The sequence below is a fragment of the Dreissena polymorpha genome, chromosome 14 (assembly GCF_020536995.1).
Source record: "Dreissena polymorpha isolate Duluth1 chromosome 14, UMN_Dpol_1.0, whole genome shotgun sequence".
Lineage (NCBI taxonomy): Eukaryota > Metazoa > Mollusca > Bivalvia > Myida > Dreissenidae > Dreissena > Dreissena polymorpha.
The window spans coordinates 29,256,934-29,273,397 of record NC_068368.1 but is presented as its reverse complement, the minus strand read 5'-3'; the positions used below and the strand labels follow the sequence as shown (position 1 = coordinate 29,273,397).

The 16,464-nt window shown below is 37.5% G+C and overlaps 2 protein-coding genes across 2 annotated transcripts in view; both read left to right on the top strand.

The window, feature by feature from the left end:
* LOC127857258 (uncharacterized) overlaps nucleotides 1-3,247 on the top strand; it is a 9,533-nt gene extending 6,286 nt beyond the window's left edge. The window contains exons 2-4 of the mRNA XM_052393675.1: nucleotides 1,411-1,594; nucleotides 1,936-2,025; nucleotides 3,200-3,247. Of these exons, the coding sequence (XP_052249635.1) occupies nucleotides 1,411-1,594; nucleotides 1,936-2,025; nucleotides 3,200-3,247 (322 nt within the window). The remainder of the gene's footprint in view (nucleotides 1-1,410; nucleotides 1,595-1,935; nucleotides 2,026-3,199) is intronic.
* Nucleotides 3,248-4,261: 1,014 nt separating this feature from the next.
* LOC127857257 (solute carrier organic anion transporter family member 1A1-like) lies at nucleotides 4,262-14,590 on the top strand. The gene is made up of 9 exons (XM_052393674.1): nucleotides 4,262-4,343; nucleotides 5,997-6,197; nucleotides 6,940-7,104; nucleotides 8,044-8,275; nucleotides 8,987-9,104; nucleotides 11,231-11,385; nucleotides 12,885-12,949; nucleotides 13,731-13,838; nucleotides 14,307-14,590. The coding sequence occupies exons 1-9, from the start codon at nucleotides 4,265-4,267 to the stop codon at nucleotides 14,528-14,530; spliced, it is 1,347 nt and encodes a 448-aa protein (XP_052249634.1). The 5' UTR covers nucleotides 4,262-4,264; the 3' UTR covers nucleotides 14,531-14,590.
* Nucleotides 14,591-16,464: the final 1,874 nt, after the last annotated feature.

Sequence of the window (16,464 nt, the reverse complement as noted above, 5' to 3'; positions counted from 1 at the left end):
TTAGTGTTAAAGGGACTTGTTCACACTTGAGCAAAACGACGATTAAAAAATGTGTCATATATAAGAAAAAAGATACACAAATTTTAAAACAGGTCAACATATGACTAAAAAAAGTTGTGTTGAATGTTGGTTCATTAATAGATAATCATCATTCGAAAAAGGTAACATAATACAGCGTTTGTAACGCTTTTTGTCGATAATTTGGAAAATACCTGTATTACAAACATAGGGTTATAAATCGCGTGCAAATAAAACAGCACGCGTTGCGCGGTGGTTCCGCAGTAGCTTCTGCTGCAGGATGTCCCGGGGTAGGCAATATTGGTTATTCAACTTTTTATATTGTTATTGTTATTAGATAAAAGTTTACAAAACCTTATAGATTTGTGAGTCTTGCCGCAACAACAACAATTAAAACTTAACAGGTAATGTGCAACCCGAAGAATTTTGAGAATATTGATAATCAGGGTGCTTGATCACGTGACTTTGTGCTGTTCACAATTGAACGTTAATGGAGGTAAACACACCGGTCGTGGTGCTTTTCTTCAAATAACTTGTTTAAAACAATTTCTCTAAGAATTTCAGTCAATGCATAACAGTTTTTATGCTGCTTATGGCACTGTAAAATACATCATAATTACTTTATTTAATAAGCCTGTGTTCTTGGCAAAAAATCAATGTGTAACGCATTCATGTTCAGACGTATTCAATAATTTCTTTTTCAATCTTAAGATATCGACACAAAATGCAATACCAACTCTCTTTTATGATCTAAAGATTTTGCAAATGTATTTCAAGAACTTGAGATATTTGCAAAAATTAAGTTCGTTACGGTGTTTTTACATTCTGTCCACCCCGCGTGTAAACCCCGTTGATCCTGCACCCCGATGATGTCTGTCACAAGAACATGAGAGCAGACTTACACAAAACATCTAAACAGTGTAGAAGATTCATAAAAAAAGTTACTTTCAATATATACATTTTAGTAGTTTTGGGCTTTAACTGATGTTTTCCATAACTTTTGGACACTTAATTAACAATCATCGATCGATTCTGGCAGCGAGAGATGTATTCTTCAGATTTGACAAGTTATTCAGGTATATTTGTTTGTCAACAAACGCTAGGAGGCATTAATAAAATACCGCGACTATAACAGACCAGCGATAATACCGCGCTCCTATCGAACGCCGTGTACTTGCATTATTTAATTGACTTACATAAATTAATGATCGACGAAGCAATTCTAACAGAAACAAACAATCACGATAACATTTATAACATAAAGGAGCACACCTGAGTGACACATGCGATAGGTTAATGGTAATAAATTAAAACAACATAATTAATGTTTCGTGTATTTTGATCGTGATATATCACGAGGTATGCCATTATTTTCTTGACCGATTTTTTCAGCTACCATATCCCCAGAATCCTCTCTGTTTGCATTTTGATGTTCGGCATATCCGGATTGCTAACCAGTCTGCCAAACTTCCTCACGTCCAATGGCAACGTAGCAACGCCTAGAAACGGCAGCGTCGCGCAGGCGCAAAATCGCCTATGCCTGTTGGAGAGGCATGACAACACGACATTTACAGAAGTGGGGATATTTGAAACTCTGAGCATATTTTATGTATACTATCATTGTAAAGTACGCATTTTTTCGCATTGAAACAAAAAGTGACTAAACATGCTTTTGTTTCATGATATACGAACGTTTGTTATAGCATGCTAACTTTACACTTGAATTATAAACTAACTGTAATGTATGGTACATTAAAAAAAAACATACATTGTACATGGTAAATTTACTCATCCAGAAATACGCGCATCTGAAGAATGTTTTTATAACACGGCAACTTTTGCACGTCTTTTTTTGTCCTTATTTCAGTCTTGAACGATAGTATTTTAAGTTCTTTGAAATTCCTTTGTCTGTCCCAGAAATGTGCGCTGGAATCGGCCAGTGAGATGTCACGTGATCGAGACAGCCAATGGGTGGTGATCTTCATCTCGTGCATGATGCTTATACAGGTACGAGACTACACAAAACACGAATGTTCTCTTTTTCAGAAACATGGTTTAAAACGAATAAGCGGCTAAGATGGATGGGTTTGTGGGGACCAGGTGGGGGTGTAGTGAAACTGCGTTTAACCCAACCCCTTCTAAAAATTATCATTGATATACTTTTTTAAATCATGATTACCGGTACGTATTTTAAAGTCAACGCTGCTGTAATTTATTGGTAAGCATAATTTTCGGTTCACGTTACATGTTTCGTTCATAACCTTTCAGTATTCAAACATGCAATAGAACATGTCGGAAAAATGTCGTCTTTACAAAACTTGCTCATGAGAAATTCCAGAAATGTTCTTGCGGCTCGCGTAAAAGAAAGTAAACGTTATATCGCGCCGTATTGATGCTTGTACGTGTGCGTGTGAATCTTTGCCAGTTGCACGCTTTTCCATGTTTTTGTGGCGTTTGTTGTCGTTTTAAAAGGTTGCTTATGGTTAAATAATCCGCCCGTTTCATATCCCACAATCTTGTCGCAAACGTGCACTACGAGAACTAGAAAATAGACGGGGTTACATTTTGTGTGCAAAACTGTACCATACCAGCATAGCATAAGAACTGGTCTATAACATGTATTTTATGAATAATGTGTTGCGTTCTGAGAAAACTGGGCATAATGTATGTGCGTAAAGTGTCGTCCGAGATAAGCCTGTGCAGTTCGCACAGGCTAATCAGGGACGACACTTTCCGCTTTAATGACATTTTTCGTTTAAATGAAGTCTCTTCTTATCAAAATCCCATTTAGGCGGAAAGTGTCGTCCCTGATTAGCCGGTGCGGACATCACAGTCTAATCTGGCAAGACACTGTACGCACATGCATTGTGTCCAGTTTTCTCAGGACGCGACTCTAATGATGCCAAGAAATGATGGTCAATGGCCTTTTGTTTATAATTTACTTCATGTCATACACAACTAATTAGATCACATTTCTTCAGAAATTGTTTAGAAGGCACAACTCTTGGATATTTTTATCAAGTAGATACGTTTTAGTACAGCCTTGTTCTGGATCTGGGCTAACTGCATGTGCGTAACGTGTCATCCTAGATAAGCTTGTGCAGTCAATTCAAATATCGACGTAGCTTGTTTTGAATATAAGTGGTAACTAAGGCCATGAGTGTATTCTTGTTGCCTTCAGGGTGTTGCCAAGGCTCCGCGCTCCGCGTTAAGCAGTCTCTACAATTGACAACAATTCACCCAAGATAAAACGGGGTTCTACATCGGTATGTGCTTACCTTTGGTCAAACAACAAGTTGTTTGTTTGCACATATATCTACCTTTAAAGACGTGTGCGAATGATATTGATCGAATATTTTGGTATATGATATCAAACATGACTTAAAAAACTCAAAATAGAGTGGACAAGAACATTTAGTATTGGTGGAAACAAACAACTTTTTACGCCTTATGGTTCCATTAACAGGTGCTTATTTTATATCATTGAAACATTTTAAACAATTGCACGTTATCTGTATTTTCAGTATTTGTGTCATTTTAAATGACGCGTTAGTCTTCAGTGTTAGTGATTTGGCCATTAACACAGACGACCACTTACGTCACCATCTAAATCACAAACATCAGTAACAAGCAGCACAAAAAGCATGATCTACACAAAGTTAACCTTCATAACAACCGCCAACCATCACCTACATTTACAAAATTACAACCCCAACATAAATAATCTTCATTTAATATAACGTCATATGTTTTGACTTCTTCTTCGCACTTCCTAAAGTCAATTGCTGACTATTACAGGAAGGCCTATTATAAGCATATATGGACACTGTCGAGTCCGTTTTCTGGGAAGAACCAGTACTTGGAGTCTATGGAGGAGATAATGAGAACGCTCCCCGAGTAGGGAGCAAACCCGCGAACTCCCGATCGCTAGGCAGACACCTCATCCGCTAAACCACCGCGACCCTTAAATATCATTCTTCTTGGGCATATGTGTCGCGTTCTGAGCAAACTGGGCATAATGTATGTGCGTAAAGTGCCGTCCCAGATTAGCCTGTGCAGTCCGCTCAGGCTAATCAGGGACGACACTTAACGCTTTAATGGTACTTTTCGTTTAAAGGCAGTCCTTTTTTACCGAAAATCCAGTTTAAGCGGAAAGTGTCGTCCCTGATAAGCCCGTGCGGACTGTTATAACTCTTGTGTATATAGTTAATGTTGTGAAATGATGCATATTTTGTCAGGAATCCTTATGTCCTTCTCCATATTCGGACCGGTCATTGCTGTCGTGCTTGGCGGGGTATTCAACAAAATGCCAGTGGACTTAAAAGGTATTTTCACAAAACACCCCTTTTCTACTGTGTACGTATTTTATGAAGTGGATAAATAATTATTTAAGAAATAACAAACATAACTGAGAGCCCTCTGCCAGTCACCCGTATTTTAACGTCTCAGACAACCATAAGCTATTAGCAAAGCAGAGCATAGAATAGCAGAGCAGAGCGTATCGTTGCGTCGCTTCATGACATGGCACGTCAATAGCATAGTACTGATCAGGCATCAAACAGCACATTGCAAATGTGAAGCTTAATTGAAAGGCTGCCCTCGTGTGGCTTCCTGGCCTTAATGCAGCTGTGCTACGGTACAAATGTTTACACTCAGGTAATGATGTGTTAAAACGGAAAATACTGTGAAACCATTTATTTTCGACAGCACAAAATTTCGTCATTTTTGTAAAAATGACGATTTCGTCAGCACTTATATTCGCCGATTTCTGATTTTGAATTTAAAAAAAATGCGTCAGTCAATATCCGATTTGTGTGTAATACATATTCGCGATCAATCGCAGTTGCGAAAAATCGTGGAGCGAATGCAGGAACACACTTGAGAATCACTGCAGGAGGTGGGGCCTGTTTGTCACATGCCAATTAACTAGTCTTTTGTTATCAAGGGACAGTAATGGACCCTCATAATATATGCCATTCGCACGTTCGTTGTTATGATTAGCGGACAATTGGGATCGAATAACCGTTAACGAGTGTTTGTAACAACGAAGCCAATTGCCAATTAGTCTTATTCTATTATTATAATTGCCATACTGATAACAATTTTATTAAAATGCTGTCAATATCGTTTAAAATCTGTTTGTGTTATACGAAAGAGGTTCCAGATTGTTAAGTGTTTTTTTTTCAAATAAAATGCTTTTTTATTCTGATATCAACATTAAAATTATAAACTCTATGTGTGTGTTTGTTCTTAAAAAGTAAACTACCGGTATATAAATCAATAATGTCAATAATTTAAAAATAAATAAATTGATACATCTAAAATAGTAATAAGTGTGGTTAAACGCAAACAATCAAACAACAAACAGCAATTAAAATAATCTGTATTTATTTGTGATAAATAAGCATGTTGATCACACATCGTCATCTTTTCATTTGGTTTATTGTCTTTCATCGGCATTCGCTGCGTGATGGCTAATATGCAACACCCCTGAAAAACACAATGCACCTAATGGGTAATAAAGTTATAAACAATTAGCGCTTATTCATTACCATTCTACATAAACGAAGTCAACGCATTCGATACAGCTGTACTGCACGCGCGTTTTAAAGAAGTGTAACGTGTCAGTTAAGTACCTTGTGTAATCTACATCCCTTTGTGTCAAAACCGGATTAATCTTGATTACGAAACAGCAGTGACTGTGTGCATGGATTATGTTGGAATTTAATGCCTCATGTCTACGGTAAAGTTTTAAAATATTGTTCAACTTAGTGTTAGTTTTTGTTCAAACATAGAGCATGATTGTTCGTTAGGATCTTAAATTCGCCGATCGGTTGACTGACGAAATTTATGAAAATTAATGCCTGACGATTAATAATGATTTCACAGTAGTCCAATGTAGATATTTAGACCTAAAATCCCGTTACACACCTAAAATTATAAACGGATGCTATACGTTTTTCTACCCCTATTTTCAGAAACTTCAATGAGCCCCTCAGACCCACGGTGGATCGGCGCCTGGTGGCTAGGCTTCATCTTGTTCGGGGCATTATCATGCCTTATCTCCATTCCAATATTCTTCTTCCCGGCTTCACTGCGCAAAAACGGGAACCAGGCGTCGAACGTTTACGCCAATAGCGAAATACTAGAACAGAAGACATTGGTGCAACCAATTAAAGGTAAACCGGGACGTACATTGTAAACATTATAATACGTTTTGGGTTGTTGGCATCCAAAACTTCATTTTGTTTTGCAATACGGCTCATTAAGCATACACGAGTTCAAAAGCATATTCAATTATAGTTGGCATTTTAATTGCAAAACTATATAAATACCCTTTAGCAAAGAGGGTTATCACGTGATATTTAATAAAGCGACGCCCATGCCGATGCTGGTATTTTTCGCCGTTTTATACCCTATATTTTTTAATGCCACTTTCCAGCCATATCCGCAAGAACTTTACTCGCGTTTATTTCGTATTAGTATTCGCTATATATCTCGACTTAACTCGCTGCGAAATTTTTTAGAGCAATTTCTCAGGTACACTAAGAACATTTGCGGGGAGTAAAGTCGAGATAAAAATCGAATTTTAATACGAAATATCCGCCAATAACCACGTGATTACCCCCCTCTGTTTAGGATGAAAACACGTTTCGCATTATCGCCATCGGTTATTTATTTTTCAATAAACATCACATTGACTTTCAGATGAGTGATTTTCTGCCTACGCATCAGAACTTACCGTATCAATGATGTTTCTTGGTAAATAAACAACGAAACATCGAACATTAGTTCTTAAATAAACAATAAGTTATATTTTTTTATATGAACATTTCGGTGCTTTTCAAATTTCAACCGTACCTAAATAGATCTCATGTGTAAAATGTTCCGATTATTTTCGTAATTTCGGTTGCCTTCTAGACTTACCGCGCTCGCTGGGGCGCGTTCTCAAGCGTCCAGTGTACACATGTACGATGATCAGCGTGCTCTTCTATCTGTTCGGCATTATGGCAATGGGTTCGTTCGGACCGAAGTACATAGAGAACCAGTTCCATGTCCCCACGTGGAAAGCGAACTGGGTGATGGGTACGATAATTAGTTTTATGGTTAACCCATTTATGCCTTGTGGACTCTCCCATCCTTCTAAATTGGATCAATTTGTTATTTTATTTCCAAAATAAGGGATGTCTAGTATATTTATTTCTATATTTAGAATATTTCTTACAGATATTCCTTTAAGCAAACAGCGCAAACCTCATCTGGGTCTACGCTGTTTGCCAGGGCATTTTTTCTAGACGCTAGGCATAACTGGGTTAAGTTATATAGTTAAATAAATCCACCTCCTCGTCCGAACCATCTTTATGATAATTGCAAGGTTGGTACAATTAACGAGCAACGTGGTCATTGTCGATTGTGTTATAAAATCGTTTCAAATAAATTATATTCTATATAAATTCTGCATTTGTATAATCAAACAGATACATGTATAAATAAGTTATATTATCATATACTAGTATGTGTTTATCTTCTTGTGTTCGTATTATTGTGTAAGATTTAATTACGTAATTTAATTGCTTATTTATTTTTAATTTCTCTAATATCTTACTTATTTCTGTCACAACTCCGTTCCTTCGTAGTGCTAAATTGTGCATCGTTTCTTGAAATATGGCTTATTTCATTCACTTGAGCCTCGTATTGGGTAAACTAGGCTAATTGCATATGAGTCGCGTTCTGAGAAAACTGAGCATAATGCATGTGCGTAAAGTGTCGTCCCAGATTAGCCTGTGCAGCCCGCACAGGCTTATAGGGACGACACTCTCCGCCTGAACTAGATTTTTGCTAAGAAGATACTTTCTTTAAACAGTAAATATCATAAAAATTCAGTTTAGGCGGAAAGTGTCGTCCCTGATTAGCCTGTGCATTAAATCTTCTTTTCACAGAGAAAACACATACTCTATGAAAATTCTTGAAGCCCAGTTTTCCCAGAACGAGGCTTATATTTCCGACGTATTTCCTTCTTTTCAGGTATAGAGAAGCTAGCTCCGACGGTCATCGGCACTTTCGTCGGTGGCGTCATTACCCGGCGTCTGCGTCTCGGACTTACAGGAAGTGTCAAAATGGTGTTCATCATCCGAATCGTTGTCTTTGCGCTATCGTGTTTAAACTTCATGTTTGGCTGCCCGAATCCTAATGTCATCATAGGCATGCCAACGGAAGTGTCGTCGATTGCGAATACATTTCATAGCGGTACTAACATGTACGTCTTTTCGTTTAAACCCCTAATGTTCATTAATGCTGTTATTGTCTATGGGTGACGGACTGACCCAGCGGCATTTGACGAGTGATCTATAGATTGGACTTATTTTACTTATTTAATGGGTCATACCGTACAGAATATGATGGGGTACTCTTGGTATCGCGATACTACACTCAGGTTTTATTTTAGGAAAAACAAATAGCTGGAAATTGTTCTTTTAATTCACAAATCGACAACATTTAATAGAATCTAGTAAGTTTATTATAAGGGAGTACAGCGTTCTCCCCGTCTTCACGCGATGAAGGCGCAGAAGGATATCATTACCTTCAAAATACACATACTCACGAATATAATTCACCGCCCTAACGCCAATCACACTTCTCTTCATCCACTATGAAGGTGAATCTGTATGTCCATCAAATGACCCAGCGGGTCGTATGGGGTTTGGTGGGCATCTTTATTTAAAAGTATATAACAACCGACCAAAGTTTATTCTCCTGAGACTCGGAATTCCTCGGAATTTTAGTTTTGAGTCGCTTTCAATCTTAGCCGTGTGTCGCCCGTCACTCCCCGATGTTACTTTGATAATCCAGCTCGCTCTTCTTCATTCGTAAAAATAAACCTGTGCATAAAAATTTACTTAAGTCTGAAATTTCTGATCGAAGATCAAGCACTGTTTTCTCATACACGTCCTGAAATTTCTCTTCATAGATCCCTGATAGCGAGTACTACGTGCGCATGTAGTGACGTCACTTATCTTCCGGTGTGCGCAGACGACCAAACTTGGTTCTCGCCGTGCCACGCAGGATGTCAGACGGAAAAACAGAGGGTAAACAAGAGCTTCATATTGCTTTCCTAATATACATGCATGATACTACCAACACAATAAATACAAAGAATGTGCATTTATCTAAAACAATAAATCTTATTTAGCTTTCTTTATATTGACAAGTCTTTATATTGACAAGAAATACTCATATTGAACATGAAAAAGATAATTACTGATATGGAATGTAATCTTACCGGACAAGGTTTCAATTAGACCACGACAAATCATGATTTAAGAAACTTTAACTGTTAATGCTGGAATGATAAATTATTCAAACGTTTCAATTTGCACATGAAATATATACTACGACTGTTTTATAAAGGAGGAATAAGCTAGAAGAACTTTTTCATTCAGACGTTCCAGATGTACTACCACTTTTAATATAGGAATTATACGCTGTTACATCTTTATCCCCCCCCCCCCCCCCCCCCCAGTTACAAATACATTACATGTTACTAGTATGTGTACTATAAAGGCAGTATAAGCTATTACGTTTTTATCACTCCCCCAATACAGATCCACAACTATTAACATGCGCATTACACGCTATTAAAACTGTCTCAGTCACCAGTGACGGATGCATGACAACTCTTTATAAAGGAATATCATCCATTGTATACACATAATTACACAGGTGGTTAGCGTGTGGCTATGATATTAATTAGTGAAAACATCATTTTGAATGATAAATAATCATATTATAACGAAAAATTAACTTTTCTGAAAAAAAATATTTCACTATCAAATATATACATAACAAGGTATGCAACTCAAAATCAGCCCAAAACGGGGTGCATCGCTTTGAACAGCCATATCTTCATCAATTTTGCAGCGATTTTCACGATTTCGGTCTTATTCAACGCAGAAATGAATTTCCTTTCTGGAAATGTATATGTCTTGCAATATTTTTACAAATGCTGGGTCAACTTTTAAGAAATAACACGATACACAACACGCATGACCCAGTTGACAGTGATCATGCTGTCTTTAAGACTGAAATCTTCACGGAGTAAAGGGCAACTTCCCTATAAAGTTCATGTAGTTCGATACCATAATTCAATAAAACGTATGAAAAAACATTATTACCGTTCTTGTCGTTACATTCTGCATCAAGACTAACTGTCCAGCGCCGTTTGAAACCTTTGTTTACATACATTTCAACTAACTGACATTTTAAACATACGAGTGATTTCATTGGTCCAATGCGGAGGTGTGTCTTTACAACTGGAGATTTCATTCATAAAGAATACATGATCACTGTCAACTGGGTCATGCGTGTTGTGTATCGTGTTATTTCTTAAAAGTTGACCCAGCATTTGTAAAAATATTGCAAGACATATACATTTCCAGAAAGGAAATTCATTTCTGCGTTGAATAAGACCGAGATCGTGAAAATCGCTGCAAAATTGATGAAGATATGGCTGTTCAAAGCGATGCACCCCGTTTTGGGCTGATTTTGAGTTGCATACCTTGTTATATATATATTTGATAGTGAAATATTTTTTTTCAGAAAAGTTAATTTTTCGTTATAATATGATTATTTATCATTCAAAATGATGTTTTCACTAATTAATAGCATAGCCACACGCTAACCACCTGTGCATAATTATAACGTTTTGTCTCACATGTTCTAGATGTACCAAAACTGTTTGTAAAGATATTGCAAGCTATTAAAACTGTAATCCGTCTATTTGATATTCTTTAAGCTGTTTATATAGGACTTTTACAACTGCCTCACTCAACTATCTTAGGTGCGCGACAAATGTTATTAGATGAATCATTGTTCTTAGAAAATATATGCGTGTCATCCCAGATAAGCCTGTGGAGTCCGCACAGGCTAATCAGGGACGAAACTTTCCGCTTTTATGACATTTTTGGTTTAAATGGAGTCTCTGCTTTGCGAAAATTCAGATTATGCGTAAAGTGCCGTCCTAGATAATCCTTTGTGGACTGTACAGGCTTATCTTGGACGACACTTTACGCACATTCATTAGGCCCAGTTTTCCCAGAACATGGCTCGATACATAAAAAAGATATAATGACGACACAACGTAGATGCATTACTCAAACTTTTTCCAGAACGATGCTTACATAACAAACCTGTAGTTATCACTAACCAATTCCAGATGTACTACAACTGCACGGCCACCCTGGGAGGCACAGCCAGCCCGGGCATGTGTACCAAGGGTTGCAACATGCTGATCCCCTTCGTGGCAGTCAACGCCCTAGCTTCCTTCATTGGAACTCTAGGGCTTTCCCCTAACTACATCGTGCTACTAAGGTACAGTTGTCTCCTTTGGTATTGTAACACAGTCACATCGTGCTAATAAGGTATAGGTACCTTATTTAATCGTGCTGGTAAGGTATTGCTCCCTAACTACATTGTGCTGGTAAGGTATGGTCACCTACCTTGGTATTTTATCATTACTACATCGTGTTACTAACGTACGGTCACCATCCACCGTATTGTATCACAACTACATCGTTCTATAAAGATATTGTCACGTACCACGGTATTTTATCATAACTACATCGTGTTACTTAGGTGTGGTTGCCTAATTTAATCGTGCTATTCAAGAATTGTTCCCTAACTGCATCGTGCTACTAATGTATGGTCGCCTGTCTTGGTATTTTATCATAACTGCATCGTGCTTCTAATGAAATGTCGCCTACCACGGTATTGTATCATAACAACATAGAGTCACTTAGCTCTGATTGCCTAATTCAATTGTGCAAATCGGGTATTGTAATCGTGCTACTCATGTAATGGCCCCCATCTACATTGTGCTATTAAGGTATGGTCGTTTAAGTGTGTATTGTACCATAACCACTTGTGTTAGTTAGGTACGGTTGTCTGATTTAAACGTGCTACTCTGGTATTGATCCCTTCACCGTGCTGTATAGGTTTAGTTGCTTTATTTCATCGTGCTTGTTGTGCATTGTTTCCTGGTTAAATCATGATTTAACCCATTTATGCCAAGCGTCTAGAAAAAAAGGCATTGGCTAACAGCGTAGACCCAGATGAGACGCCGCATGATGCGGCGTCTCATCAGGGTCTTAGCTGTTTGCTTAAAGGAACTTCTGTAAGAAATACTCTAAGTATAGAAATAAATATGCTAGACATCCCAATTTTGGAAATAAATGTATCCAATATATAATGATGGGGGTTAATGGTAGGCTTGGCTTACTGCATCGTGCTAGTGAGGTACGATAGTCTAATTACATTGCGCAACTAAGTTTTGACCCCCTTACAACATCGTGTTACTAAGGTATTTTTACTTAGCTACATTGTGCTACTAATGTTCGAATGATCACGGTCAGCTCAGGTACTACAATAAAGTAGCACGAATACTCTTATGAATTGTACAAAGAACCCGTTGAACGGAAAATATATGTAAACTTAAATGTACTCCTGAGTATGGCCGGGTACCTTTAAGCGTGTTTCCGTACCCGGGTTACATTGACTTATAATTAAAAGTACCCGGGGTACTTTTAAGTAGTAGCCGACAACGACCAGTTGAGCGCTACTAGGGTATTTGCGCCTAACTATATCGTGTTACTGACGGTCTTGTCCCCAAAATACAACTTGCGTCTAAGGTACTTACATTTACTTTATCGTTCTAGTAAGGTATTGGCCACGAAGTACGTCGTGCTGCTGAGGAGTTGATCCTTATCTTTAAACTGCTGCTAAGCTATGATCAATTAACTACTTCTTGTTGCTAAAATATGGTCCCATAAGTACATCAAAATAACGTTTTAGTTGATTTTCTTTTTTTATAGGTCAGTTGGCGTCAATGACAGGTCAATGGGGGTTGCACTGATGTCTTTCCTGATGGCGCTATTGGGTACAAGTCATTTAAGTTATTTTATATGTCATTGGAGAAAAGGTCTTACGGCATGAGCATATTGTAAAGTATTTGCGTATTTCACGATGCATATGTATGTCATTATGTTCGTTTACAGTAAATTCGATTTAAACGTCTTTCACGTACGTATTAAATTATAGTACAGTTATGTATTGCAAACGTCTCAGAACGTAGACATTTTTTAAAATGAACTATGATTGTGTTGCATAAGTAATTTAGCAGTTTTGTCTTTGCATAGGTATTGCATAGCTGTTGTTGATGTGTTCAGCTCTTGCTCATTTCTTTTGCATAGAATTTAGCAGCAACAAGATTTTTGCAATATATTTTAAGGACAAAGTATATTTGATTTGCATTAGAGAAAATATAATTCGATATACGACAGTATATTCACATTTATTTTAGGAAACTATTATGTGATAGATGTAATGAGTCGCGTTCTGAGAAAAAATGGGCATAATGCATGTGCTTAAAGTGTCGTACAAGATTAGCCTGTGGAGTCCGCACAGGCTAATCAGGGACGACACTTTTCGCCCAGATTGGATTTTTGCTAAGAAGAGACTTCATTTTAACGAAAAATGTCATATAAGCGGAAAGTGTTGTCCCTGATTAGCCTGACGACACTTCACGCACATGCATTAAGCCCAGTATTCTCATAACGTGACTCTAATTATCCGATTTCGCTTTGACATCGGAAAATATTCGTGTTAATTATTTTTTGTCTGAAAAAAATATCACAAATAATTCCGGTATTTCATTTCAGTGTTTATGCCTGCGCCAATCGTGTTCGGGAAAGTATTCGATGCTTTTTGCTTGGTTTGGAAAAATAAGTGCTCAGGTCGTGGATCCTGCTTATTATATGACGTCATAGGTTTGTTCACGCACTTTTTTTGCTTAAGGGCTGTTTCAAAATAGTTGGGCAAATCAATTAATGCACATTCGATGTTAGCCCTAATGGTATTTTGCTCGTTGTTTCAATGGTTAGGGTACATTCAGATTGCAGAAGCTAAACAACATAAGCCATTGGCTCATCTAACACAATGTTTGAGTGCTAAGGTCGAGGAACACGTCGCTACAGTGAATATAGATTTTAAACATTAGACAAAAGAATGACGTTGTTTGTTTTTACGAGTGTTTATTTAAAATATTTAACAAAGACAATAATAAATCAATAAAAAAAATCGTTTAAAGAGAAATATGATTTATACACACACTTTTAAAACGATCAATTTTAGTAACATAATAATAGCGACCTTGGTATCTTGTAAACTTAAACTGTAAAATGTAATGCTTGCACAAAGTGATTTAACAGCTTGCATACCAAACATCCGTATTTCAGATCTCAGATTCCATTTAGTTGGCATAAACGTCGCTTTAGCTTTCATAAGCGTTGTGCTTGTCGGCATCTCCGTTCTCTTTGCGCTCCGGTTGAAGGACCCCGACGCCGACGACGTCGGTGACAAGAAGTTGTCGATGAAGCCACCGATACCTCAGCCGCGAACGTCATTGACGTCACAGAAAGGGGACGGCGACGGAAACGTTGATCGAAGCGACAAACGTTGAATGGCTTTGGGGAATGCGTCATTGTTTTGGTGTAAAAGCATGACAAACGTGATTTGTATGAATACGTATGCTGCTGTTGTGAATATAACCATCATGAATGATTGTTATGTGTGTTCCTTTTAAAAATTAAGTGAATAGTAAATACATACATATTATACGTTTTGGAATGGACGTTTCTCTTGTGGAAATGATGCGAACTGAGAGACAATACCAACAAAAAGAACAACAGTTATTAAGGTGAGAGTATATATATGACTGATATATAATTGTACGTTACATAAAGATGCATACGACGTTCGGAAACATGATGTGTTGTGAATTCGGATAAGTTCAACACTTCTTAAATGTGCAGGCTTTAACTTAACTATAAAAGGTGACGTATACTAGATAGCTATGCCATTTTTCGCTGCTTCTGAGTCATGGTCTTAAGTGACTTAACCCTTTGCATGCTGGGAAATTTGTCGTCTGCTAAAATGTCGTCTGCTGAATTTCTTAAATTAGCATTTTCTTCGATTTTTTTTCAAAGAATACTATGAGAATAGCAAACAGTTTGGATCCAGATGAGACGCCACGTTATGTGGCGTCTCATCTGGATCCAAACTGTTTGCAAAGGCCTTCACAACTCGGTTCCCGCACTGTAAGGGTTAATGAGGATTCGTGCGGTTGTCGTAAATCAATTATGGGTATACACAGTACACTCATCGCCCGGTTACTTTGTTTTCCAAATCGTCGATGAGTTGTAAAGACCTCCTAAAGCTTTTCAAGGCCGATCCGAATTTCGACAACTGAAAGGAAATAATGTTTTACATTTAAGTCAACGGGCCTCATTGTTTAACACAAAACTTAAACGGCGACTTCAACTTACACCTAAGGCCTGTTTGCTTGAAACTTAAATGGTCTTTCAAATGTATTCTTCATGTTTTGATATGCTTGGATAATTTTCACATGGAGCTCGGAAAGCTTGGAATAAAATTAATTTCAAGCGACATTCCTCTTAACCACTAGACAATTATTCAAGTACCGGTATGCACATTTGTTCAAAATAAACAGAGAATGAACTTGAAAAAAAACCACTTAAATAATCAAAAGGCCGTTAGCTTAACTTGCCATTTTGAAAAACTCAAATACATATACAACTATACATGTTTTAACCCATTTATGCCTAGTGGGCTCTCCCATCCTTCTAAATTGGATCAATTTATTTAAAAAAATAAGGGATATTTTATTTTTATTTCTTTATTTAGAATATTTCTTACAGAAATTCCTTTAAGTAAACAGCGCAGACCCTGATGAGACGCCGATTCATACGGCGTCTCATCTGGTTCTACGCTGTTTGCCAAGGGCTTTTTTCTAGACGCTAGGCATTAAAGGGTTAAATGCAACTGTACTGTTGTTTCAAGAATCTGTGTCCTACAGTGAAACATTTCGAATCTGCTATAAGTATTGGACGTCAGTTACTTCGGCAAGAGGGAAATCTGAAGTCATATTTGAGATGCTCTTTATTTATTTCAAGTGACCAAGTACCCACTAATTATGGGCAGCAGAATACAGCCAACCGTCAATCTACACTAAATAAGAAAAGAATACTGTTGAGTCCGATTAAAATGTTATTATCCCAGGGTTTTTTCAGCACTGTCTGCGCCTCCGGAAAACGGAGGCATTCTCAATGCAAACAGACCTGATCCCAAACCAAAATTTTAACAAAAATTCCCAATTTCCAAAGAAAGAAGTGTCTTATGACTTATGATTATTAGTTTACTAATGTTCTAACTCGTCTAGCTGATGTGTATCATACCAACAAGCACTGCTGTGGTTGAGCGAGGAATCAGCACCATGAACCTGCTGTGCTCCCCATTTCACAGCACATTCACACAAACCAAACTGTCTCATCTGATGCTTACCTTCATTAAATGTCAAAATAAAAAAAAAAATTT